Genomic DNA, 24628 nt, shown 5'->3' on the forward strand with positions numbered 1-24628 from the left:
CCGCAAACTGTACACATAATCTCGCTCACGCGTCATACAATATCTCAACCTCGAACCACTTGTCGTGTTCAAAAGATATCCTGCGCCATATCGTCCGAGATTGCCATTAAAAAAAATGGTCGGACTCGCATCAGCAGCAGGCCTCATCGGCTATCTGCAGGAGCCAGAACCAGAGTTGAGATCGTTCGCCCTCAAGCAGCTAGACAACCAAGTCGATCTGCTATGGACTGAGATCGCTGGCTCGGTTGGTGATATGTAAGTGTGAACCTTGTCTTGACTACAACGTGACTGTCTGACACATACCAGAGAAGCTCTGTACGAAGATGAATCCTTTCCAGACCGACCCTTGGCAGCAATCGTTGCCTCAAAAGTCTACTACCATCTACAGGAATACAACGAAAGCATGGCTTTTGCATTAGGAGCAGGAAAATACTTCAAACTTGACAGAGCCGGTGAATTTGAAGATACCATAATTTCCAAATGCATCGACACTTTTATCGCCCTGTCCGCCAGTCGTGACCCAACCTTAATCGCCGCCTCCCAGCCAGGAGATCAGCTCGAAAAGACTTTCTCCCAGACCGAAGGTGCAGCTAGCATGTCTGCAAGCCTGACCTCGCCCGTCACTCCCTTTTCACAGTCCGTACTACCCTCTAAATCGTTGCTGAGCCGACAAAACACAACCACCCTTGACCCGACTCAAGGCACTTCCGCCGGCCCACAAGGATCTCCCGAGTCTATAATCCAGCAAAGAGGGCTACAAAAGCAGTTGAATGCAGTAATTGAGAGACTCTTCGAGAAATGTTTCCAGGAGAAGAGGTATAGACAAGTTGTGGGCATCGCTGTCGAAGCAAGGAACCTCGATATCTTGAAAAGAGTCATCCTTCGTGCGTCGCAGGATGAGAAGAATGCTAGAGGTGACGCCACAAAGGCTGGCGAAGAGCTGATGGACTACGTTTTGGACATCTGTATGAGTGTCGTGCAAGAAAGAGCTTTACGCAACGAAATCCTCAAGCTCATCCTCGAGCTTCTCAACGACATACCCTCTCCCGATTACTTCGCCATTGCCAAATGTGTCGTCTACCTAGACCAACACTCCTTGGCTTCAGACATTCTGCGGAAATTGGTCGAGAATGGTGATGCTCGTTCCCTGGCTGTAGCTTACCAAATCTCCTTCGACCTTTACGACAACAGCACCCAGGAGTTCCTAAGAAAGGTGCGTGAAGAGCTGGCAGACATGATGCCAGAAGATAAGCAGGAAGGTCAATCGGCTGTTACCATGGACGAAGATGCTACTGCTGCAGAGCAAGCCGAAGAACAACTACAACAAGAACTGCAAGAATCAGCTGGTGCCTCCAAGCCAGAACCCAACCATGTCAAGGGTGAAGAGCAGCAGGAAGCCCTCAGATCGTGTCGAGAGATTCTTGACGGCCTAAAGTCCATACATCTGAATATCGAGTTCCTCAACAAATCAAATCGAGTCGACTTGTCCATCTTAAATAAGATCAAGGACAGCTTGGAGGCCCGAAACTCCATTTATCACCAAGCAACAACCCTGGCTACAGGTTTCATGCACGCCAAAACTGCCAATGACAAATTCTTCCGCGACAATCTTGAATGGTTGGGCAAAGCTATAAACTGGTCCAAATTTACGGCCACTGCTGCTCTTGGTGTCATCCACCAAGGTAATATCAACCATGTCGACCGGCTGCTCAGCCCATACTTGCCCAAAACTTCCTCTGGTGGACCACTGCAAGGCTCTGCATACAGCCAAGGTGGCTCTTTGTACGCATACGGCTTAATATGTGCAAATCATAAGGGTAAAGCGGTTGACTTTATTCGAGGCAAGTTCAAGGAAAACTCGGATGAGATTGTGCAGCATGGTGGTGCTCTCGGCCTAGGTGTCGCGGGTATGGCACTTGGCGACCAATCGCTTTATGATGATCTAAAACAAGTCCTCTACTCCGATTCTGCTATCAATGGTGAAGCTGTCGGTCTGTCCATGGGCCTGGTTATGCTTGGATCTGGTAACGTCTCTGCACTTTCGGATATGGTACAATACGCTCACGACACTCAACACGACAAGATTGTTCGAGGTCTTGCAATGGGCATGGCTATGATCATGTATGGTCGCCAAGAAGGCGCTGATGAGGTTATACAAGGTCTACTAAATGATCCGGATCCAAGTCTCAGGTACGGCGGTATCCTTACTATCGCTATGGCCTATGTCGGTACGGGCAGTAACAAGGCTGTCCGAAAATTGTTGCATGTCGCCGTCAGTGATGTCAGTGATGATGTGAGGAGAATCGCTGTCCTCAGCTTGGGCTTCATTCTCTTCCGGAAGTACACCAGTGTCCCACGTATGGTTGAATTGCTGGCCGAATCCTATAACCCACATGTCAGATATGGCGCAGCAATGGCGCTCGGTATCTCCTGTGCTGGCACAGGTCTCGAGGAGGCTATTGACCTTCTCGAGCCAATGCTCAAAGATCCAACCGATTTTGTACGACAGGGTGCCCTTATCGCCCTGGCTATGATTCTTGTACAGCAGAACGATGCCCTCAATCCAAAGGTGAGCGAAATTCGAAAGAAGATGGCCAAGATTATTGGCGATAGACACGAAGACGCCATGTGCAAGTTTGGCTGTGCAATGGCACTTGGTATCATCGACGCTGGTGGCAGAAATTGTACCATCAGCTTGCAGACACAAACAGGCAACTTGAACATGCCTGGTATCATCGGCATGGCAGTGTTCACACAATACTGGTATTGGTTCCCGCTTGCTCATTTCCTGTCGCTGTCTTTTACACCTACGGCTATCATTGGCATTGACCAGAAGCTTGAAGTACCAGCATTCAAATTTCACACCAACACTAAACCAAGCCTATTCGACTATCCACCCGAGGAGACAACCAAGGTCGACGCTGGACCTGAAAAAGTGAAGACTGCAGTCCTATCCACAACTGCTCAAGCCAAACGCCGAGCTGCCAAGAAGGAAAAGGAGAAGACGACCGACAGTATGGACGTTGATGAACCTGCACCTACTACACCAAGGCCCGAGAAGTCTGACACGAAGGACAAGACGGAGGGGGACGACGACAAGAAAGATGACCACGCCGATACCACAGCCGACGAGAAGAAGGAAGACGAAGAGAAGAAAGAAAAGCAAATCAAGAAGGAAAAGGTTGGCTACGAACTTTCCAACATGTCCAGAGTATTACCAGCCCAGTTGAAATACCTCTCTTTCCCAGACAGCCGATACCAGCCAGTGAAGAAGCCACTCACTGGAGGTGTGGTCGTAGTTCTGGATACAGAGGCTGGTAAAGCGAGAGACACAATTCCCTTGACGGTCAGCAAAAAGGCTGTTGCGCCTGCACCAACCGTGCAAAATACTGCTGGTACTGGGACTGGGGCACCACAGACTCCTGCTAGAGGCATAGGAGAACAAACGGTGGGTGCCGGTGCAGCTGCCGCGGCAGCTGTTCTCACTGCAGTGGACGAGGATGAAGAGGGTGGCGAAGAGGCCGAAGTACCTAACGAATTTGATTACGAAAGTTCAGGTGAAGGCAATGACTCTTAGGCCACCCCCGAGGCAACGAAATGCATAGTTGTCTTGAAGGAAAGCAGAAGCTAGTTAGAAACACATGCTATCTACACTCAGTATTCTAAAAAGTAGCGAGATGGGTGAAGGGACTCATGAACGGCAAGAGCTGATGATGAGCTATTGTGCTCCTTGACTTGGTTTAGGTCGAGTGTATCGTCAGCCTGTATTATACTGATTGATAATTGTGCAACACTAAAAATTCTGTGTACGGCGTTTCTGGTTTGAGCGTAATCACTCTGTAAAAGATGCACGAGATAGACGTCCGAGCGACACTGCCAGGACTAAGTTTCGTTATAGGTCAACAGCTCTACTTTCCTATGGTTGAGTAAATGTTGCATAAAGCCTGTATGTACGTAAATTGTATAACACAATACTACACGTTACCCATCACATCGCGTGACACAAACTGTCATACGTCGAGTATAGAACACTTCGCTTCCACAACTCCAGAAAGATTGACAAGATATATGTAAGCTGGTAAGAAGTAAAGACACAACGCTAAGCACAAATGTGAAGTCTTGATGATTGACCCTCGACTATTTATCGGACCCCGGGTGGTTCGAGATCTGGGTAATTCTAGGGTTTCCAAGAAACCCAAGTTTGTCCTGTCCTGTTGTGTCGTTTCGTGTAAACGAGGCGTGAATGATAGAAACTCAAAATAGACATCTGAACTTCCTCAACAAGTAAACTGGGATTAACATCGTAGTTCTTTTCGCACAGGTGTGTGCGCGGCTGAAGCCATATAAGCACTGGCGAGACCTTCACTGTCACATGGCCGGATCTCGGCCCACACTGCCGACGGTTCCTGTGAAAGAGCTTCTAGGTAATGATATCCTGATTCATCGACGGGGCTGGCTGGCTGGTCATGGATTGGCAAGCAGGGCAAGCACGAGAATATGTTAGTAGGCGCCGCTGAAATATGCATGGTTTCAGGCAGCCACGGGATCGGTGTGCATGGGATGGAACGGATCATGAATGAGTAGTATCATCCACCAAAACTATCGGCGGTCAGGTCAATTCAAGGATACTCCAAGTTCAGAATCTATCTCTTCTCGCTTGTCGGATAACACCTAGCGCTTTCTATGATGCTTTGCATAGGTCCCCAAAATGCAGGTCATTGATGTCGTAAGCTTCGTGACTCGTTATGACGATGGGTGTAAAGATGTTGGTGAAAAAGAGAAGAGCAGGTTGCTGACTATACTCTGACCCAGTAGAAGCACTTTACTTCTTCGTTACTGCTTTATCCAGCAGCCTTCTCCAAAATCTCTTCCATTGTGTCAAGTCCCAAATCTTTGTACTCACCGTGACGATCTAGATCCCTCTGCTTGAGGTATTCTTGTCGCTTCGAGTCATCGACCTTTAGAATGGGTTCGTCAGTCAACTCCGCTTTGGTCAACTTGTAAGCCGCGTAGCCAAGAAACGGCGTGGCGGCCGCTGCAAGGACAAGATTGTTGCGTGCAGGGTTGTAATCATCATGCTAAAATGAAAAGAGAATAATTAATGCCTGAACCGAAAATTGCTTTTCAGTCAGCTACATCAATCATCGTAAGCACTCACTTTTTTTCGAGACTTGTCTCGTACGGGACTGCGATCATCGTCGTCGCGATCGTAGCGACTGCGTGCCCTGTACCTCTCGCCATTCCGGCTTGAGCTGGGAGGGGCTTCAATCATCCTTCTTTCGCCTTGTCTTGGCCCAGCGAGCTGGTCATATGTATCATAGGTACTGTTTGAACGTGCCCGCGCTCTTATAGAGCTCTGCAGTTCGGGGCCGTCGTAATACCAGTTTCCATCTCTACCCTTGTAGTAGCCACCATGCTCCCTGGCGCGTTGCCTGCGCTGATATTCGAGTCGCTTCTTATGGTGCTCCTCGTGCAGTTGACAGAGCTCTTTGTGTCGCTCGTAATCTTCGGTCATCTCTTTCCATTCACTGATCGCGCCTTTTATACCGAGAGCCGCAATACCAATAGCAGCGGCATCTTGCCATCTTGCGCTACGTGCCTGTTTATGTGCCTCTTCGGGTGACATTGTTCCCTGCTGTACAGCTATTACTCTCTTATCATGATTCTCAATCGAGGAATAAACTTTCGAGGCAGCGTGTATTGTGGCAACCGCAGCAAAGCCTCCGGTAATCCACTTCTTGCGCTTCATCTTCTTGATTTCGTTCTCTTCATCGGTGGATGATCCTAGATCGGAGGATGAGGAGCTCGAACTTGAGCTGAAGGCTCGGCGAGATCGACCAGATGTAGATGTGGCGCGGCGTGAGCGAGGCGGCATCGAGCCTTCGGAGTCGGAGCCGTAACCACCAGCGTCGCGACGATAGCGACCGTTCATCGAGCTTGTCTGTCTTCGAGCCCGTGGTCTTCTGGGTAGGACTTGTCCTTTATGCCGCACCACTTCGACAATCTCCTCGTCAGACTGAACCTGAGAACGTCGGCGCAAGATATAGCCTTTGTCTTCCATTGCATTGGTGTCTACCACGCCAGGATCTTCTCTGGGCGCTCTTCCTCGAGCTTTGTCGATACGCTGCTTTGCTTTCTCCCTCACGGGCTCTACATAAGGAGCAGCCAAATTGACAGCATTGAGGGCGTACGGCAAGTGCTCCATGATTGCGGTTCAGGCTGAGTATCAGCGGGTTTTGACGAGGGCGGAACTAGCGAGACGACTGCGGCTGAATGATCTGATTCGCTCAGGTGTCTGTGTCCTGCGACACAGCATGTGCGCCCTGCTTCGCACCAATACGCGAAAAGCCCAATCCACGACAGACAATCAAGGCTATCACGGAAAGCTGGGCTCGCACATGGTCTAATTCGAGGGTCTGCGCAAAATCGGTAACACAATATTGGAAAGGCCTCAAATCCCTAGCACGAGAACCCTGTTCTTGAACACAAATGCTCAGTAGCAAACCAACCGAAGAAGAATCATGCAAGAGTTGAGTAGATCAAGCACACAGCGGACGGCGTTAACATAACCAACAGTGCTAAGAAAGGTGTTCTTGAGTGGGTGGTGATTGTCGCAAGTACGTTTTGGCAATTTGAGAGGGCAGGAAAATGAAGCATAAGAGGACGGGGCTCACCGTAAGCTGAGTAGTCAGGTGAACGGAGACAAGCATTCGGGAAGTCTGGACAGTCCCGATTTCATTGTGGATGGAGGTGAGGTGTTTCATGCCCACTTTGCTTACCCAGTCCGCGTATCAAACATGGTTGTGCAAATCCTTTACCTGGGATGCTCCCTTTGTGGTTGGGCGCAAACGACGCTTTTCGTGTACTAGAACCGAAAAATTCAGAAGGTTTGTGGCTTTCTTTCGAAAATGTCAAGCTTTCCCACCTTATTTGTCCACTGCCAGGTACACGATTGGAGGAAGATGGCATTAGCTAGGAAGGAACGACTGAGAGGAGGTGTGCGAATGCACAGTGATGACATGAAATGCTGCTTCCACTGCTGCTTTCTGATCTGCCGCCGAAGCGTCTAGCTCGCTTACTGCCAGGACAAGCATAATCTTAGTGGTGGATCATCCAAGTGGCTGGTACGCGATGACGTATATGTAGCCAGAACATCGGCGTCGGACTTGTTTATTGCGCTTTCGAGACCATGGCAAGAGAGACAGATCGGAACCGAGAAGCTGTTCTGAGTAAGGACGTATTACTGTACAACGTCGCACAAGATAGCTTACCAAGGCCATATGCCCTGAAGAAGAGGCATCCACGAGCTGGACAGAACGCTAAGAATGCTAGCCTCTTGCAGGAATCTGTAAGAGTTAATGGTCATGCTAGATTCGGGCTTTTATCTGTACACGTATGCTGATATTGGTTTGGCTTCAGATCAGAAGCTTCAGCCTGACAGATAATTGGTATATCAGTTGAGAGGAAACTGAATATCTGCCTGAGGCACGATGAAAACGTTCAGGCTGCCAGGCGTGAAGTATCCACCCTGCGGGCTCGGCTACGTATGCAGTGCGCTGCGTGTTCCCGCACTTGCACGAGGCTCTCTTACGCTATACTCAACTTTCTCCAGCAAGAAAGCGCGTCCGTGCAGTGATCTTCGTGGTGACCTTTTTTACTGTTCTCACATCTTGCTATAGGGCTACAGTTGGATGGTATAGCCTTCCACCAGGTCACAAGCAGCAGCTATGGCGGAACCACCCATTGGTAAGATTTATGCTGTTCGTATCCGGACCACTCTGATATGTGTCCAGTGCTCGATGGAGGCACAGGTTTCGTAAAGGTTGGCTATGCCGCTCAGGTAAAGCCACAACCATATCACCGATGTTCTCAGCTAATCACAATGCGCAGAACTTCCCCGAGCACTCATATCCCTCTATAGTAGGGCGACCTATACTGCGATCGGAGGAAAAAGCAGGAGACATCATAGTGAAGGACATTATGTGCGGTGATGAAGCTGCGGCTGCCAGATCTGCCCTACAGATCACATATCCTGTATGCGACCGTACGGACGAGGAACGGCAGGCTAAGTACTGACCTGACACAGATGGAAAATGGTATCATAAAGAGATGGGACGATATGCAACATCTTTGGAACTTTACTTTCTTCGACAAGCTCAAAATTGACCCTTCGGGACGAAAGATTTTGCTCACCGAACCGCCGTTAAATCCTCTGAAAAATCGTGAGCGAATGTGCGAGATCATGTTTGAGGATTATAACTTTGGTGGTGTCTACGTCGCTATTCAGGCAGTCCTTGCGCTGTATGCCCAGGGCTTGTCTTCTGGCGTGGTCGTCGATTCTGGAGATGGTGTCACCCACATTGTTCCTGTATATGAGTCTACGGTGCTCGAACACCTTACGAAGCGTTTGGATGTTGCTGGCAGGGACGTCACAAGGAATTTGATCGCTCTATTATTACGGCGTGGATATGCGCTGAACAGAACTGCCGATTTCGAGACGGTACGGCAGATGAAAGAAAAGCTGTGCTACGTCTCCTATGATCTAGCTCTCGACCAGAAGCTTGCTGAAGATACCACTGTCCTCGTCGAATCATACACTCTCCCTGATGGTCGAGTAATCAAGGTCGGAAGCGAAAGGTTCGAAGCGCCAGAATGCCTATTTCAGGTGAGTTACCCACAAGATTTACACACGATCCATCCCCAGGATGGTGGATCGTCCAAGTCGTGTCCATGTCCGAAGCTGACTGCGTTTTCAGCCACACCTAGTCGATAATGAAAATCCAGGTATTGCCGAGTTCCTCTTCAACACGATACAATCCGCCGATGTCGACGTAAGATCCTCACTATACAAAGCCATTGTTCTTTCTGGTGGAAGTAGCATGTACCCTGGCCTGCCTTCGAGACTTGAGAAGGAACTCAAGCAGTTATGGCTTACTAAAATCCTAGGTGGCAATCCAGAAAGACTGAGTAAATTCAAAGTAAGGATAGAAGATCCTCCAAGGCGACGACACATGGTTTTCCTTGGCGGCGCTGTTTTGGCAAACATCATGGCTGACAAAGAAAACATGTGGGTTTCGAAACAAGAATGGCAAGAACAAGGCGCGAGAGCTTTACAGAAGCTTGGTCCAAGATAGAAAAAGTCATTCCATGTCACACAATCTACCACGTCTACACTAACGTGTCCGAATCGTATGGCTGTACACCAGTACCAGGCTGCTATGAGCCTAGTCAGGCAACGATATGAAATGCAGCACCCAGACACCATGCTGAGACTCTGACGTGGTCGTTGCCCACAGCTTCAGGAGATCGTGGTCGCCTACAACATCCGATCTTATCATGTTTTGCAAATTCTCGCATTGGCGAAAGGGGCCACAATGCCAACTGAGGAACAAACACTGCCGAAGTTCATTCTTTGTGGCATATAGCTGGTCCAGCACTACTGGAGTCTCTGCCGCAGAATAGTCGTGCTCGCCAGGATCAGCAGCTACGGCAGCCAATGTTGCGACTTGAACGTATTTGTAGACTTTATAAAACTGCAATCATGCAGCCAGTAGCTGACCCTAAATCGACATTAGTTGCCGCTATCACACATATGATAGGAGTATCTGCAGCAACTCTGCCAGACGATGTTCGCACTGCCCGAAATTGGGGTTGCTTCTCGAGCTCTCTCACCTTTTTAGCGAAAGAGCACCTCGCGTGCCGGAGGGGCATTCAGCTCCATTCTGGAGCTTCGAATTCAACTTCAGTCCAGTCGAGTTCACCTTTCAGATACATTTTCTCCTTCTTAAAGAACAACACGACAAGTGATAGTCAACATGGCAAGATGATGCCCTCAGCCTACCCAAACAATGCTCTGACGTCGGAATGTGTGTCCGGACTAATGATCCGGAACTGCTCTTATCGAGCTCCTATCATGAAACACTGGCAGCTGAGCACCACAGCTGCTCAAAATGGTACCTATTTGAATAGCCTGGCAACCTGACAACTGGGTTATATCATTGACCACTCCTCTTTCCATACGTTCTCCAGCCTTGTTGAACCCGGAGTCGAAGCTTTGTGTTGATTGTCGCAATGCCTCCGTGCGTCTCACGTGCTGCTCTCCTACGTGGTTGTTTGGTGGCCAAGCCCAGGATTCAACTCCAAAGATATGCTCACAGTTCTCCCAGAACTCTGCCTTGCTTTTCTTTGGAAGGTAGGACATGTGTTGGTGAGTACAAACCTCGTCTCAAGAGCGATTGACACCTCGTCTAACCACTCTGTCTAGTCACGGGGTACGTTCATGTGACTTAGGCCTACATGACCAGCATCTAACTCAATCCCAGAGCCTCACAAGGCCTCGGAGCTCAAATCCTAGCAGCATTCGCTCTCTCCGGCGCCAACGGAGCCGTCGTCGACCTATCACAAGAAACCGCCAACAAAGCAGTTAGCGACCTAAAGGATGAAGCCAAGCGCGCCGGCCTCCCCGAACCAAAACTCCTCGGCTACGAATGTGACACCTCGGACAAAGACAAGGTCGTCAAGACCTTTGACCAGATCGTCAAGGATTTCGGCAAAGTCGACGTTATGGTTACGAATGCCGGGATCGCTAGTGGTACTCCGGCGGAAGACTACGAGCTCGATGAGTGGAAGAAGATGCTGGACGTTAATGTCAGTGGTGCGTTTTTGTTCGCTCAGGCTGCGGGTAGGCATATGATTAGCCAGAAGATTAAGGGGAGCATTATCATGGTCAGTTCCATGTCAGGTTCAATTGTGAATAGGCCGCAGAAACAGAGTGCTTATAATGTGGTACGTTTCGGTTTTACCATGTTTTGGGTGTGGGCATCTAACTAGCCACACAGTCCAAAGCTGCAGTCTCACATCTGATGCGTTCCCTGGCAAGCGAGTGGGGAGAACATGGTATTCGCGTCAACGCCCTTTCGCCAGGCTATATCCAGACCGCGAAGAACGAAGGTCCGGAGATGAAGGAGTTGAGCAAAGGCTGGGTAGAGATGATTCCCTTACATCGCATTGCGACGCCGGACGAATTCAGAGGCACCGTCGTATGGATGGCGTCCGATGCATCCAGTTACATGACTGGCGCAGACATTATTGTCGATGGAGGGTAAGTCTGAAAAACTTCCCGTGCTGTGAAGCTAATATTGGCGCAGGTATACTATATGGTAAAGCATTGCCACCCCTTTCAGCTCAACCGAAGGGCATCAGATCGAGTCGCAGTCGTCTTGCTGCTCCTACCTGTACCTTGCTTTAGAGCACATTCTTGACTGATCTTCGAAGCGAGATCCATTGGCTACCGCCATCTGCGGACGATGTACCTCCATGTCAGCTTGATGCAGAGCAAGAGATTCGTATCCACGAGCAGCATCTCAAGTCTGCTCGCATCCTCAAGGGCGTCGATGTTGGCCTCAGCATGCCCAGAACACAAATGGGCCCCTGGTTCGCATCAGCAAGTTATCGAACGAATATTGCAGCTTACATACCTCTCAAGACCCTTAGTAGCATTTTGAGCTCGACTCTCTTCGCCATTGAGCATAGTCACAAACTCATACTCGATCTCTTCTTCAGGAGCTTGCTCCTGCTGGTCACTTTGGTCTTGTGCTTCCCAATCTGTGTCAGCGGTACTATCTTCTTCTTCGTCATCTGTCTCGTTGCCATACACTTCCTGCTTCGCCTTCTTGGTGCGACGCCTCTTCCTTTTACCTCCTTTATTTTTGCTTCTCCTTCTCTTACTTTTCTTCTTGCCAGCACCACCAGACTCGTCTTCGGCCGTATTCGAGGTCTTTGAGACATTTTCCGGCAGGGAAACTGATCGTACTTCAACGCCAATAGCGTCTGGTCCAACCTCCTTGCCTGGACCCATACCCTCAATCCCATGAATCCGCCACCATCGACCAAGCATAATTTTCCCGCCTGGAGTTATTACACCTTCGTATGCGTAGGCGTAGTCAATCGTCCCATCGTCCCAGGTCATGTATTGTGCAGGCGAGAAGTCTTCTTCCAGCATCCGGATGTGCTTGGCTGAGAACAGTGGTGGAAGCTCTGTCTTTGATTTGGTTTCGCCTCGAGGTGCAGATGGTGGCATTGAAGCTGAAGTCTTGAGGTTCTCGTCAAGAAGGTTGCTGTAGCTATCGCTGAATGACTTGACGCGTTTTGTCAGCAATTTTCTAAGCTGAACTTCAACTTGCTCTTCGGTTGGTTGACCTTCATTTCCATCGTCATTGTCAGCATTAGTGGCTGCTTCCGGGGGAGTGTAGGTGCCAGCGGAATCGTCGTTGTTACCGCCTGCAGTTTGTTGCGACGGCGCACCTTGACCCTCTCCGGCTGCGTTGTTGTTCCAGACGTCTGCTGTGTTGAAGTCCATTTCTGTACCCGAAGCTCCGCCATACGCTTCCTGTGCATACTCGAGGACAGAGACCAGCTGTCGTGTCGTTGGTTTGTAGATGACCGCAACAATGTGTTTCCAACCAGGTATGATACTCTCTCTTTCGTCGTGCTTGGGATCTGAGAAGCGTGCTCTCCTCGGTTTTCTGCCGAGTATTGCTTCTGAAGGTATATCGTGAACGAACCCGTGCAGGCGGGAAGCGAGGAATGGGTGCCACTTCGGCAGTGTGTCTTCATCTTGCTCTGCCGATGAGTTCTCCATAGGTTTCTTTTTGTCCTTGAACTCCTTGAATGGCGCTATACCTCGGATGTAGGTAACATTGTGGCTCTGCTTGGCCGATTCAGGAGGCATTATCCGTTCGAACATCGGAATAGTGCTGAAAGCTGGTGGCCAGAAAATGCCTTCGGTGTCGGTAGTACTCGTCTCGAACTCGAGCGTCATTGGATCGACATGATCCCAATCCTCGGCGCAACTTTGACCTTCCTCGAGATCTTGTCTGCTTTTCGGCCATGGTTGCAGGCAACTATAGTGACCGATCCAATTTGTCTCAACAGGAATATGCTCGGTCAGAGGCCGCTGCCATCTCCGCGGTATCTTATTGTGCGCCACAAGGTTTGCCGCCATAGAAGCATAAGTGTTCTCTCCAATGCCTTGTGTGTCGTCACTAATGTGTCGCTGCCAAAAATTCCGAATATGTAAGACGGTATGAATGTCGAGCTTGTAGCCCCGCTGCTGTGGTCCAGGCGGTGACGATCGCAAGTTGGGAAATCTCTTACTCTCTAGTGGGTTGTGTGGTCGCTCCTTGTCTTCCAACCTCACAAGCAGAGGTTTGCACGGCTTGTTGTAATTGTAAACGCGTGTAAGGTCATAGTTCTCGCGTGAGGACGGTAGTCTGACTAATACAGGTGACCGTCGGTTCAATACCAGATGAGAAAGTGTAACTTGTATCGTGTCGAAGAGCACGTTTGGTTGACCATATTTGGACTTCTGGTTGCCAAACAAAGCACAACGCATGAACTCAACGATCCATGGCGAGGAATCTGGCGAAGACATGGCACCCACGTTCTTCGAGGTCGGGGGAGGAGGTAGGTGAGCTTTGTGTCTGTTGTAAGTTTCTGACTGTATTAGCGAGAACTCATCATATTGCCTGTGCATTGGCCCTACCGAGTATCATATCGTTTAGGACAAGAAGCTGGTGTTCAGCTTGTTTCATGTTGCCGCTCGCAAGGGAGTGACTGTTCATTTTTCGTAGCACAAATCGCCGTATCTTGTATGCAGTCGCAAACTCATCACCAGCATTCAGTATTGGAAAATCATACCTTGCGAGGAACCGCTTTCGCCAATAGCCTGCGCCATCTGGTATGAGTTCGGTTGCGAGGAACGAAGCACTTAAAGATAATCGTCCCAGATCAAGATCAGAGTTCGTGAGGGTAGCAATATTGTGGATAAGCTTGAGTAACAGGTCAGCTTTGACATCAAAATGTATACGATCATGTCACCTCAGAAGGCAAAGCCTTGACCCCCTTCAGTTTCTGTTGAGTGTGTTCTTCGTCTGAGCTAGGGCTATCGTATTCGGACGACGCAGACGATGACTGCTGCGAAGAGTGTTCAACAGCCTCCATGTGAGCTGAAACGGAAGTCTGCCTGCTTGAAGACTCGGTACGAACAGGCGAACTTTCTTGGTCATTCTCTGACATATGAACGTCTTCATTGTATAATTCCGTCCTGGTCAGCAAATCTTCAAGATCCATATCATCTTCGCCGGAGTCTGCTTGGAATTTATCAGAGCTAAAAGTGTTAGCAGGTTCAACTGCAGATTGAACAGATTCATGCGAAATCATATTGATCCGAAGAAGTTTGTGGTATTGAAAGATCGATCCTGATAGTAAGAACGAGGGTTCAAAAGACAGCAGCAAAGGCATGGATTGTTCAATCTGGTACAGCACTGCTGCCTTGCTTCGACACGCGGAACAGGTCTTGTTGCTCATACGTGCGAGCTTCAGGTGAAATGAATCCGAGGTTAAAATGAACGAGCTATTGCGAAACTTCGTATTGGACACGTTCAAATTATGCACGACTGTCATATTTGTGGGTGGCCGGCTGAAATCATACCATGGCACAAACCTGCCTGCTCGAACCTGCTCCACTAAACATCATCTACACAGATATGATGATTCCATGCTGGAAGAACATATACTCCGCACATCTCGATCAATGAGCCTGAACAACTCCTGCTTCATTAGCTTGTGCAAGGAGTTTCTTCTTGTATGCATTGACATCACCAGGGAACTTGGTGACTGTGCCATTGTCGCATACCCACAAGCTTGTGCAGACATTTTGTAACATTGTCACATCGTGGCTGACCATCAATACACCACCACCGAACCTCTGTAAAGCTGTAGATAGTGCATCCATGGCCTCAATATCGAGATGATTGGAAGGTTCGTCGAGCACAAGGATATGAGGATTAGTCAAAGAGAGACAAGCGAATGCAACCCTGGACTTTTGACCACCCGATAACAACTCGAGTTTTTGTAGACCAGTCATTCCTGTAATACCAAAAGCTCCAAGATGCCTCCGATATTCCTCGTCAGACTTGCCAGGGTAGTTCTTCTGCATGAAGCCAACGGCGGATGCATTCATGTCCAGTGCATCAACGTGATGCTGTGCGAAAAACCCAATCCTCAATCGTGCGTTCTGCGAGACAAGCCCAGCAGTAGGTTGTAGCTGGCCAATAAGAAGCTTCAAGATTGTTGTTTTGCCGGCACCATTCGGACCAACAATGCCGATTCTCGAGTCAAGTTGTACATCCAGATCCACATTCTTGAGCAACGGCTTCTCTTTAGTGTAGCCAAAGGCCACACCACTCATCTGAATAATTGGTGGAGATAGCTTCTCCACATCTGGAAACTTGAACTGCACAGAGTACTCAGCTTCTGGTGGTGGAAGCTCGGGCATGCGCTCGAGCTTCTTGATCCTGGATTGTGCTTCAGCTGCCTTACCAGCATTGTACCTGAACTTGTCGATGAAGGCTTGCAGATGCGCTCGCTGAGCCACGTTGTTCTCATACTCTCGCTTGGCAGTCTTCTTTCGTTCCTCCTTTGTGGCATAGAAGGAGTCAAAATTGGCGCCCTTGTAGTAGTCGAGTCTCTCAGAGTGCTGGTGTATGATATCTGTCGCTATTTCATTCAGGAACGCTCTGTCGTGCGATACAACCAGTACAGTGCTTGGGTATGTTTGCAGATAATTTGCCAGGAAAGTAATAGATGGCACGTCCAACATATTTGAAGGTTCGTCGAGTAACAACAAGTCTGGCTCGCAGAACAGAGCTCTAGCAAGGGCCAACCTCATTCTCCAACCACCAGAGAATGTTCTTGTGGCGAATTGCTGTCTTTCTGGCGAGAAGCCAAGACCTGCCAGAATACTTGCGGCTCTTGGCTCTGCTTTATCTGACTCCATTTCGCTGAGCTTAGCTTGAATATCACCAAGGGTCGTATCGAGGCCGTCTTTTTCTTTGTCGAGTGTTGCAGCCTCTCTCGATGTATCTGCCATTTGGGAACGTTGTGCCTCGAGGTCGGCCAGCTGCTGGGTGATCTTGGCCTGATCCTGCAACAGTTTCTTACGCCATACATCAGCATCCAACACTGCTTGCAGAGCTGGTGTATCATCACCTGTGATCTCTTGCTCGACGTGGAGGATGGAGATATGAGTAGGAATTGCAACTTCTCTTCTGCTCAATGCTCGCAGTAAGGTGGATTTACCGATACCATTCTGGCCGACGAGACCGTAACGTCTACCATAGGCCAATGTCAAACTTGTGTCCGTGAGAATTCGTTTGCCACCGATTGAGATGTCGAAGCCGTCAACCTTGATGTCTTTACTCTTCATTTGGGAATCAGAGCCAAGTTGTAGCGGGTTGACTTGCATGAAGAATTCTTCGTAGGACTGTGCCTCTGTAGGCTGGTCAAGCAATCTCGAAGCTTCGTATTCGACGTTTTTCATTACTTTCTTGTCCTGTTTCGCTCGAATTTTGCGTTCGGCCTTTTCGAGCTTTTTCCTATCGACCTTGGATTCGACCTTTCTGGCCGCAGTAGCCTCCAGGTCGACAGCGGCACTAGACAACCCGAGGGTAGAAGAAATATTTCTTTGTGAGCTCACCTGAATTGTCTGATCAAGCTTCTTTGCTGCAAAAGGCATCTGTCGTCCCTCGCCGTCGAGTGCGTTAGAATCATTAAGACGGGTGATGAATTTTTCGACCAAATTTCGCACAGCTGTCAAATTTTGGTCAGAGAAATCGCCCGATGCAGACACAAGCATCTCAGTCACGGCTTCAAGAGCATCTGCCATAGGATTTAACTCCTCAGCTTCACTAAAATACTGTTTAGCGGCATGATTAAGATAACCAACAGAATATTCTGATATGGTTGGGTCAATGTTCGGTATTTGCTGGTGAATTTCTGCCTCCATCGTTTATCAACACGTGAAGACTCAGGACTGAAGGTTTGCAGTGATCTTGTAGATCAAGATGAAGAGTCGTGGATGCATCGAACCTGAGAGGCAATAACGAGGCTGGCAGTTGCAGAAGAAGACTTTCAATCACGTGAGCTAAAGCTTAACGATGGATAAACGGCAGCAGTCGGCTTGTCCCTGCACGGATCGACAGCGAGGGTGGCTCGGGACTGCACCTTCGAGTTCAATGACGCGGAATGCGCCTTTCCCCAAGACCTATACGTCGCAATCCCTTAGTAATGTGGGCTGCACGAGTGAACGAGAGGAGGATGTCGTTAGTCATGGGACAACTCCCTATATCAGCTTAATCCTGCTCTTCCTTTAGCGATCCCCTGCCTTTTTGCTGCGATTTTGTCTTGCTCAGCCTCAGAGATTCCTGTCAACCTCGTTCAAATTGAAGCAATGGCTGTAATGAAGGCCGTCACCCTTGCACTGCTATGCGCAGTCGCAGTCACTAATGCTCAATCTAGTTGCATCTCCCCATCTGGCAGAATACAGCCTTCTGTAGCGTCTGGGTATTCCCTTCAGGTCGTTGCGACCGGTCTCGCAAAGCCACGAGGTCTTACCTTTGACAGTCAGGGACACCTGCTTGTCGTCCAGCAAGGAAGCGGCAGTCTCACTTCATACACTATCGATGAGTCAAATGGCTGTACTACCTTGGGTAACAACGCCACGGTGGTGGATGTTGGCCTCAACCTAAATCACGGTCTATGGGTCAATGGCACTACCCTCTACGCCTCAAATGTCAACAGCGTCTACTCCTGGACCTACGATCCAAACGCTAGAACGGTCAGCAATCAGGAAGAGTTGGTTAATGGTATGGCAAACAGTGATCACGGCACACGTACACTGCTATTGCCCGAATCTGCCCCAGGCATGCTTGTCATCACTCGAGGTAGTGGAGGCAACCTCGACATCAATTCCACGACTATTGAGGGCGGAACAGCACAAGTCAGGGCTTTCAACCTCAACAATAGAACAGGAATATACGATTGGCTTGATGGTCAGCTCCTGGCATGGGGTGTCAGAAATGAAGTGGGAATAGCCGAACACCCAGCGACTGGTGGCATATGGGGTGTGGAGAACTCAGCCGACCAGATTACCCGCAACGGCGTGGACGTGTCGAACAACAATCCTGGAGAGGAACTCAATTTCTTTGGATATCTGAACGGTACCCCTTATGCGAATCAAGGAGCCAATTTTGGCTATCCATGGTGTCTGGCCGCATATAACCTCACTGAGCTGCCTAATAGTTCAGATTTGACGATCGGCGAACAATTTGCTTTCGATACGGCCTCAACGTTGGACAACGAGAACCGCACTGATGAGTACTGTTCTCAACAGGCTGCGCCACGACTAGTGTTCCAAGCACACATGGCACCTCTTGATATCAAGTTCAACAATTCAGCTACCGAAGCGTGGATCTCCTTCCATGGCTCATGGGATAGGGAAGTGCCAGTTGGGTACAAGCTTTCTGTCGTCCGATTCGGCGAAAACGGCGAGCCTTCGGATCAACCAGACTCACTCACTGCTGTTACAGATATAGTCAGCAACACCAACCTTAGTGCATGTCCTGCTAACTGCTTCCGGCCGGCAGGACTTGCCGTCGACAACCGAGGCCGTATCTTCATGACTTCGGATTCATCAGGCGAGATATATCTCGTAACACGAAACAGCACATCCAATGGCACAAGTGGTACTTCCACTTCTGCTTCGCCATCTGCCACTGCATCTGCTTCATCAGCATCCACTTATGGCATCTATCCTACAGGGTTTGGTGCTGTCTGTGTCTTGCTTCTGTTTTTGTTGTTCTAATGCAATCTAGAATACATTCATGTCACGAATCTCTTCAGAAGCAGAGAGGGAAATGAGCAGATGTACATCACTTTGCTCGAGGACGATACCCCTATTTATGCAAGAGTGTATATAGTATTCCTTTGTCGATCAATCCATTGCTACAAGGCATGAAGCTCCTTGCACTATTTCGATATAAGTAGTGGCTGATCTGCAATCTGCCATGCTTGTAGTACCTGTCTCACCATTAATGTACATATATTGAGATTCCCAAGCTCGAGACATAAGAGCCTTCAACTCTCACGTAGAACAACACAACGCCGATGAGCCAACCACAATCTTCCAAAGCACCAAATTGCCAGACCAAACACCTACCCAAAAGATGGGCCCTGTCACTATCACCGTTCTCTACCCTTCCATTGCCGCGGACCCCTTCGATTTCGCCTACTACAAAGACACACATATGCCTTTCATGGCCTCAGAATTCAAACCATATGGACTAAAAGGTATACCTTTCACCTCCCTCCTCATCTCTCATCCTCGTCCTTTTTCTGCCCCAAACCTATACATACTTACCAGTAATCAGGATACACGATCACTCGCTTCCTCGCCCCGCCAACAGCCGACAATCCCGTCGCACCTCCGAACTATGCCGTGCAGTCCTGCTTAGAGTTCAATAGTGTCGAGCAGGTGAAGGAGACTTTTGCGATGGCTAGTGAGAAGGTGAGGCTTACTGTTGTAGCTGGTTATTGTGCACGGGTTGCTAACGGGTTAGTGAAGATTATTTTACAGAGGTTGTCCTGTTAGGTTTCAGTGATATCCCAAGAAGAGCTTCCCCCTAACATCCTAGATCGATTCCAATATCAGACTCTTCATATGATTTCGTTTCTTCAACTCATCAAACATCTTAATCAACTATTTCCTGGTCATCTTCGTCCTCGACATCTGTGACTTGTGCATTCAGAGAGCCTCTTTCTCCCCTTCGTTCTCGCATGAACTCTTCAAATGTTCGTCGGTTTCCACGAGCTGACTCTACGTCGCTCTTGACCTGATCTCGAAGCCTGCTATTTTCCTTATCCTCGTCAGTCATATTAATGCCCTTCAGCCGTTCTAGCGTTTCTGCAACAGTGGCCCCCATCGGCGCGTCGTGTCGCATAGCATCGAAGATCTCACGCATTTCTGTGGCATTTAGTCCGTTGACGATTCCGACGTTACTGAAAGTATAATTGTTGAGGTAAGACCAGTGCCTCTTTCTCACAGACCATCCATTGTCACGAAATGAGACCTTGCGGACGAACGGGTACGGGTGAGAAAGCAATTGCATCGAAAGGGTTGGCCTGACTACAATAGGATTGTAAACTATGCTGCCTGTTGTAGCTGTCTCATGAAGATCTGATCCAAGCCTTTCGAGTCGGAGAATGCCAACCTCTTTGCGTGGATGTTCTTCCCTCTTAGTAAATGTCGCCCGTTCCGCAAGCGGTGTTGCGTGGCTGTTGTGATATTGGCCTCTGGTATTGCTAGAGGCGTCGAGGTACCTGTTGTTGTCTCTTCTGCTGTATCGGGCGTGTCTGTAGCAGATTGCGACGATGCCTCATTGACAAGCCTCCTTTTCTTTTTTGCTTCTCGTCTTATCCTACGTTCCTCTTTCCTCCTTCTCTTTTCAGCCTTGCGGTTCGCTCGCTCCTCTGACGACTCAACTGCCCTTGCTGTTGCAGTATTGTGTTTCGAAGGTAGATTTGTTTCATCGTCAGAAGGCGAGGCTGATTCGTCCTCATTTCCTTTGATTTCGTCGGCCTTTGTGCTCCGCGGGTCTTCCTGCACAAGCAGACCGCCTGGAACAAAGACCATACCGCCCCAACGGCCTTGGGCGAACGTGGCTAATTTTTTATTCTCGGTCTTTTTCTCTGCCTCTTTCACTTCCTCCTCTGACTTAGCGTTGAGACGACCTAGTAGGCCCTGGAACGCATCAAGACCCGTTCGTTGGTGCTCGACATTCTTGCTCTTCAAGCTGGCGCCTAGTCCTAGCATGTCGTCCTTCACAGCGATTCGAACTTTGGCAGCACTAGTTTCATGAGCAGGTATAGGTATAGAGGAGGCGCCAAGGGCTGTGCCCGGTTTCCAACCAGACGACTGCATGATGCGAGCGCCGAAGGATGCGGTCGATTCGCTCCATTGCAAGTTGTTTGGATCGTGTGACAATTTAATACGTCTATCGAGTAACTGATCAGTATGGGCACAAAGTATAATATGCTAGGCGGTCTGACTTTCGAGGTTCTGCAAGGCCCATTGTAGCAAGATGGGCTGGCAATGTATCAACAAGGACTCGAGTGCTGGTGATGTCTCTTCTGGACGAGGACCATGTATCAGAACTCCAGTTGCAGACAGCAATTTTTTGAGTCTGGCTCACCAGCTCGAATGAGGCATCGCTTATCTTATCGCCAACTCCACATTCCCGGCTGCTTAAGCTCGGGAAATCGCTTGATCGCATACATTCTGAGCCGAGACACAAACTCAATGAACAATGGTTCTATGCCGTCGAAGAAGCAGGGTAAGCCTCTACGTACACTCAATCTATGGCTATTTACAGTACTGTCAATACTAGTATGCTGCTGCTTCTATTAATGGCCAATGAAATGGTCCCTGCCACCAGATTTGCCAATTCTCTGCCCTCCAATCCTCGTGGCCGCTAATACCTTGGCGACCGCCCTTTCGTTTGCCTAGTAGTCATACCAACCTCGCTCGTTTGCATCCGCCCGTTTGCTCCTGCGCTCGTGAGCAAAGATGCATACAATGCTTGATCCTTTGCCATGCTGTCAAACAATTTGCACTACTGCGTCTTTTCCAATCGTAGATTCAATCGAAGCAGATATATAGCTACCGTCGGTGAGTCTTGTTCGTCTAACTCAGCTCGTGACACAATACAACCTTCTCAAACAAGGGTTGTCAGTCTTGTGTAATCACAAAAAGCTCTACGTTGCCATTCACGTACTGCCAATATCAAACGAATTATGTTGTCCCTCAGTCGAGCTGTCCTCGGCTTCACAGCTCTAAGCACAGTCGGTCTCGCTGCACCCATACAACAACGTCAATCTTCCGATTGTGTTGACGGAGTTACTCGAATCTACACTCCGGACCTATTCAACATCTACTACTACAACGATGTTCCCGAATTTCCTTCGATATCAACAGTCATAAACGTTATGAACGGCAGCACATCTGGCTCAGCTCAACACCAAGTCGCCCGTTTTGCCAACCTATCAGTAAACGCCGAAAGCTGTACTTTTGGCTGGTCCCAAGCAGCCGATCGATCCTTCAGTGTTTACGACAACGGTCTTGTGCGGTTCTCTCAGCTTACCGGTCTTCCAGCTGGCAACGTCACGGCATCCACCATCGAACCTTTCCAGTCTGAAGATGCAAAAGGTGGCAGCGTTGATTTCACTTTCTGGCCCGAGTCTGTTGGCCCTGAAGATCATGTTGGAGGTTCGGTTGACTGTGGCGCAGAGGTTGTCATTCTGCTTACGAAGGATATGGTCAGTGGGGGTCCTGGATCAGTCACAATGGAGCAGACCCAAGGAAATGGTCTTTGGTTAGAACATGCTTGTTAAGACCCAGGTCTAACACTAACGCGACTACGAAAAGTATTGGATGTTTCATGACAGATTGCAAGAAGATTGTGTAAGGAGTTGTTATGGTTCGAAAAATGGGCTAGATTTTACCACTACGCGGGTACATAATGATTACTGAGGATGTTCATGCTGAATATGGCATGCTTGTTGTTGTATCACTAGAAATGCCAGATAGTGATCAACGAGAATACTGAAAAGTTCTTACTGAGTTAATCTTACTGCGATAAGTCCTACAGTTGTCATCTTCAACATTAGTCCTGCGCTCCGTGTCTGGCAGCGCGTTCCAGCAATCTGACATAATCCTTTGCATGATATACATTTTCCATTCTATATGAGGAGTGACCTCGAACATTCAAGGCGGATAGGACAACCGTTCTTAGAATCAATAGTGGACATGCGATAGTCGTAACTCTACAATCCTTCCCCTCGTCAGCCTCATCCGTGTATGGAGCTGCTCGACATCGATTCTTGAGCGGTCACCATTCATCATTTCGCAATAGTCAACACTAAGGCAAAGCTTCCCCTTATCTAGGACCTACCTCTGTCAGATCTCTGTAGTCCTCATTAAACGGTCGGTAGACCAGCCAGACCACGCAAGAATAGCTCCCGAACAATAAAGTGCTATTTCCAGAATGGCCTTGTCACCTTTACCTATACAACGCCAATTTATTGCTTTGTTTGAGATAACACACAATCACCAGTATAGTCACTTGCTAAGTCGCACAAGAATTGGTGTTTATTGCGTGTTGTATGCCTAATGTAATCGCTTTTGTTGGGTAGTCTTTCTTTCCTCTTAAAAAGAAACGTCGCAACCCAGAGTAAGTGTCGCAACTTGCAATAAGTATACATACTGCAACATCACTCCAGGTAATTGTCCCGTCGTAATAGACTAGCAGACCTGCTATCCTAAGCACTCCTTGCAGCCTCTGAGAGCACTTCGACCGCTATATCAAGAAGAACCTGCCAAGTTTAGCATCTATTCACAAGTGAGGCGAAGCCACAATGTCAACTAATATCAGTGCCCTATCGACCGAACAGCGAAGCTTACTTGTAAGCGATCGCTATTCCCAAGAAGACCTCAATAAGTTGCTCGGTTTCACTGAGCCAGCCAAACCTGAACCTCCAAGGCAGTCCAAGCCATGGCAAGAAGAGTTTCTCGACTCACTTCCGAAGAATAAAGTCGAAGATACGCCTTGTAAAGGTATAGTGACTTCTGCATTGACATTGAGAGATGGCGACTGGATCTTCTTTAATCCTGAACGCAAGCCACGACTTATACCTGCGAGCCAACTAAGAGGAGCTCGAATCAACTTTTACCCCGAGGAGAATCAAGATCCATCCGCATACCGGAATCCTCCGATCCACGCTGGTCCTCGTCAGGGAGACCCTGCCGATATCAGGAGGGCTTGGGAGTTGGAGTATGAGAAGTACGGAGAACACACCGCCAATAAGCGGCACTTCGAGCGTCAAGCTGCAGTGCAGCGACGAGACATCGTTGATACCGGTCGAAGAGGGAAGAAAGTTGGCGAAGCCGCGGGACACGTCTTTGGCGAGAGGTGGAATTTAGCGGACCGCTCGCGAGCGACGGCATTCCACAGGAAGGTCGACCTAGCGAGGAGAGAATTGGTAGAGCGAGGAGAGGTCGAAGATGAATAGATTCTTAGTGAAGATAAAGATTTGCATCTGAAGCTTCCTGCAATGGTATTGAAACCAACAATCAACTCGACAGGAGTCGCTCTCGACTAGCACAACCTCGGCCGCATAATAGCCACGTCCTGAAAGACTAGGTTCTGGCACATTGTGCAGAGGAGGTGAAGGATGTTCGAGACGTTATTGATTTTGGAAAGAAGCGTGGTGTAAAGCATCCACAACTACTTTGAAATAACCGGCATTAACCTCGGATCGGTCTCCAAGATTGGATGTTACAAAGAATTGATGTCTTTTCCGCTTTTTCAACGAGGCTCAAACCTCAACTAGGTTTGATGAGCGTAAATACAAGCAATGATCAGTTTGTCTTTTGAAGTTTATCGAACCTTGGAAAGAGGAACATCGACCAGATAACACTTCGTCTGGCAACCCTTGTGATAGTCAATGCGTTACTATGCATTTAGCTTAAGCTTGTGAGAGCACTCGATGACGGCTTTGATGGTTCGTCGATCATCAGTTTTCATCTTTGTTCTATACGTCGATTCGCGTCGGTGCATTGCCAAGAAAATGCGTCGCGTGCATGTACGAGAGCTGAACGTACCTTCGACCTCGTCCTCGTCTTCGTTCCCGTGTCGTCTCTATTGACTGTTTCAGTCCGTCATCTCAGACGAAC

The 24628-nt window shown here is 48.8% G+C and overlaps 10 protein-coding genes across 10 annotated transcripts; 6 read left to right on the forward strand and 4 right to left on the reverse strand.

The window, feature by feature from the left end:
- Nucleotides 1–115: 115 nt before the first annotated feature.
- Nucleotides 116–3577, forward strand: RPN2 (proteasome regulatory particle base subunit; the record flags this gene model as incomplete). Its single annotated transcript, XM_064902890.1, has 2 exons — nt 116–255; nt 307–3577. 2 exons carry the CDS (start codon nt 116–118, stop codon nt 3575–3577), a joined length of 3411 nt encoding a protein of 1136 aa, XP_064750779.1.
- Nucleotides 3578–4841: 1264 nt separating this feature from the next.
- LTR64_008580 (uncharacterized protein) lies at nt 4842–6205 on the reverse strand (the record flags this gene model as incomplete). Its single annotated transcript, XM_064902891.1, has 2 exons — nt 4842–5078; nt 5159–6205. 2 exons carry the CDS (start codon nt 6203–6205, stop codon nt 4842–4844), a joined length of 1284 nt encoding a protein of 427 aa, XP_064750780.1.
- Nucleotides 6206–7727: 1522 nt separating this feature from the next.
- On the forward strand, nt 7728–9134 carry ARP2 (Actin-related protein 2; the record flags this gene model as incomplete). Its single annotated transcript, XM_064902892.1, has 5 exons — nt 7728–7746; nt 7794–7840; nt 7891–8034; nt 8087–8665; nt 8757–9134. The coding sequence occupies 5 exons, from the start codon at nt 7728–7730 to the stop codon at nt 9132–9134; spliced, it is 1167 nt and encodes a 388-aa protein (XP_064750781.1).
- Nucleotides 9135–10071: 937 nt separating this feature from the next.
- LTR64_008582 (uncharacterized protein) lies at nt 10072–11163 on the forward strand (the record flags this gene model as incomplete). The annotated part of the gene is made up of 5 exons (XM_064902893.1): nt 10072–10207; nt 10265–10271; nt 10323–10785; nt 10839–11101; nt 11148–11163. 5 exons carry the CDS (start codon nt 10072–10074, stop codon nt 11161–11163), a joined length of 885 nt encoding a protein of 294 aa, XP_064750782.1.
- A 239-nt stretch (nt 11164–11402) lies between these two features.
- Nucleotides 11403–14220, reverse strand: LTR64_008583 (uncharacterized protein; the record flags this gene model as incomplete). Its single annotated transcript, XM_064902894.1, has 4 exons — nt 11403–11430; nt 11478–13494; nt 13544–13829; nt 13879–14220. The coding sequence occupies 4 exons, from the start codon at nt 14218–14220 to the stop codon at nt 11403–11405; spliced, it is 2673 nt and encodes an 890-aa protein (XP_064750783.1).
- A 370-nt stretch (nt 14221–14590) lies between these two features.
- On the reverse strand, nt 14591–16846 carry GCN20 (ATP-binding cassette, regulator of translational elongation; the record flags this gene model as incomplete). The annotated part of the gene is made up of 1 exon (XM_064902895.1): nt 14591–16846. The coding sequence occupies one exon, from the start codon at nt 16844–16846 to the stop codon at nt 14591–14593; it is 2256 nt and encodes a 751-aa protein (XP_064750784.1).
- Nucleotides 16847–17075: 229 nt separating this feature from the next.
- Nucleotides 17076–18703, forward strand: LTR64_008585 (uncharacterized protein; the record flags this gene model as incomplete). Its single annotated transcript, XM_064902896.1, has 2 exons — nt 17076–17162; nt 17417–18703. The coding sequence occupies 2 exons, from the start codon at nt 17076–17078 to the stop codon at nt 18701–18703; spliced, it is 1374 nt and encodes a 457-aa protein (XP_064750785.1).
- Nucleotides 18704–19589: 886 nt separating this feature from the next.
- On the reverse strand, nt 19590–20818 carry PXR1 (telomerase inhibitor; the record flags this gene model as incomplete). Its single annotated transcript, XM_064902897.1, has 2 exons — nt 19590–19896; nt 20109–20818. The coding sequence occupies 2 exons, from the start codon at nt 20816–20818 to the stop codon at nt 19590–19592; spliced, it is 1017 nt and encodes a 338-aa protein (XP_064750786.1).
- Nucleotides 20819–21690: 872 nt separating this feature from the next.
- On the forward strand, nt 21691–22287 carry LTR64_008587 (uncharacterized protein; the record flags this gene model as incomplete). Its single annotated transcript, XM_064902898.1, has 1 exon — nt 21691–22287. One exon carries the CDS (start codon nt 21691–21693, stop codon nt 22285–22287), a length of 597 nt encoding a protein of 198 aa, XP_064750787.1.
- A 1023-nt stretch (nt 22288–23310) lies between these two features.
- Nucleotides 23311–23964, forward strand: LTR64_008588 (uncharacterized protein; the record flags this gene model as incomplete). Its single annotated transcript, XM_064902899.1, has 1 exon — nt 23311–23964. The coding sequence occupies one exon, from the start codon at nt 23311–23313 to the stop codon at nt 23962–23964; it is 654 nt and encodes a 217-aa protein (XP_064750788.1).
- Nucleotides 23965–24628: the final 664 nt, after the last annotated feature.

This window comes from Lithohypha guttulata, assembly GCF_036872675.1.
Source record: "Lithohypha guttulata strain CCFEE 5908 chromosome Unknown scaffold_10, whole genome shotgun sequence".
In the NCBI taxonomy this organism is placed as follows: Eukaryota; Fungi; Ascomycota; class Eurotiomycetes; order Chaetothyriales; family Trichomeriaceae; genus Lithohypha; species Lithohypha guttulata.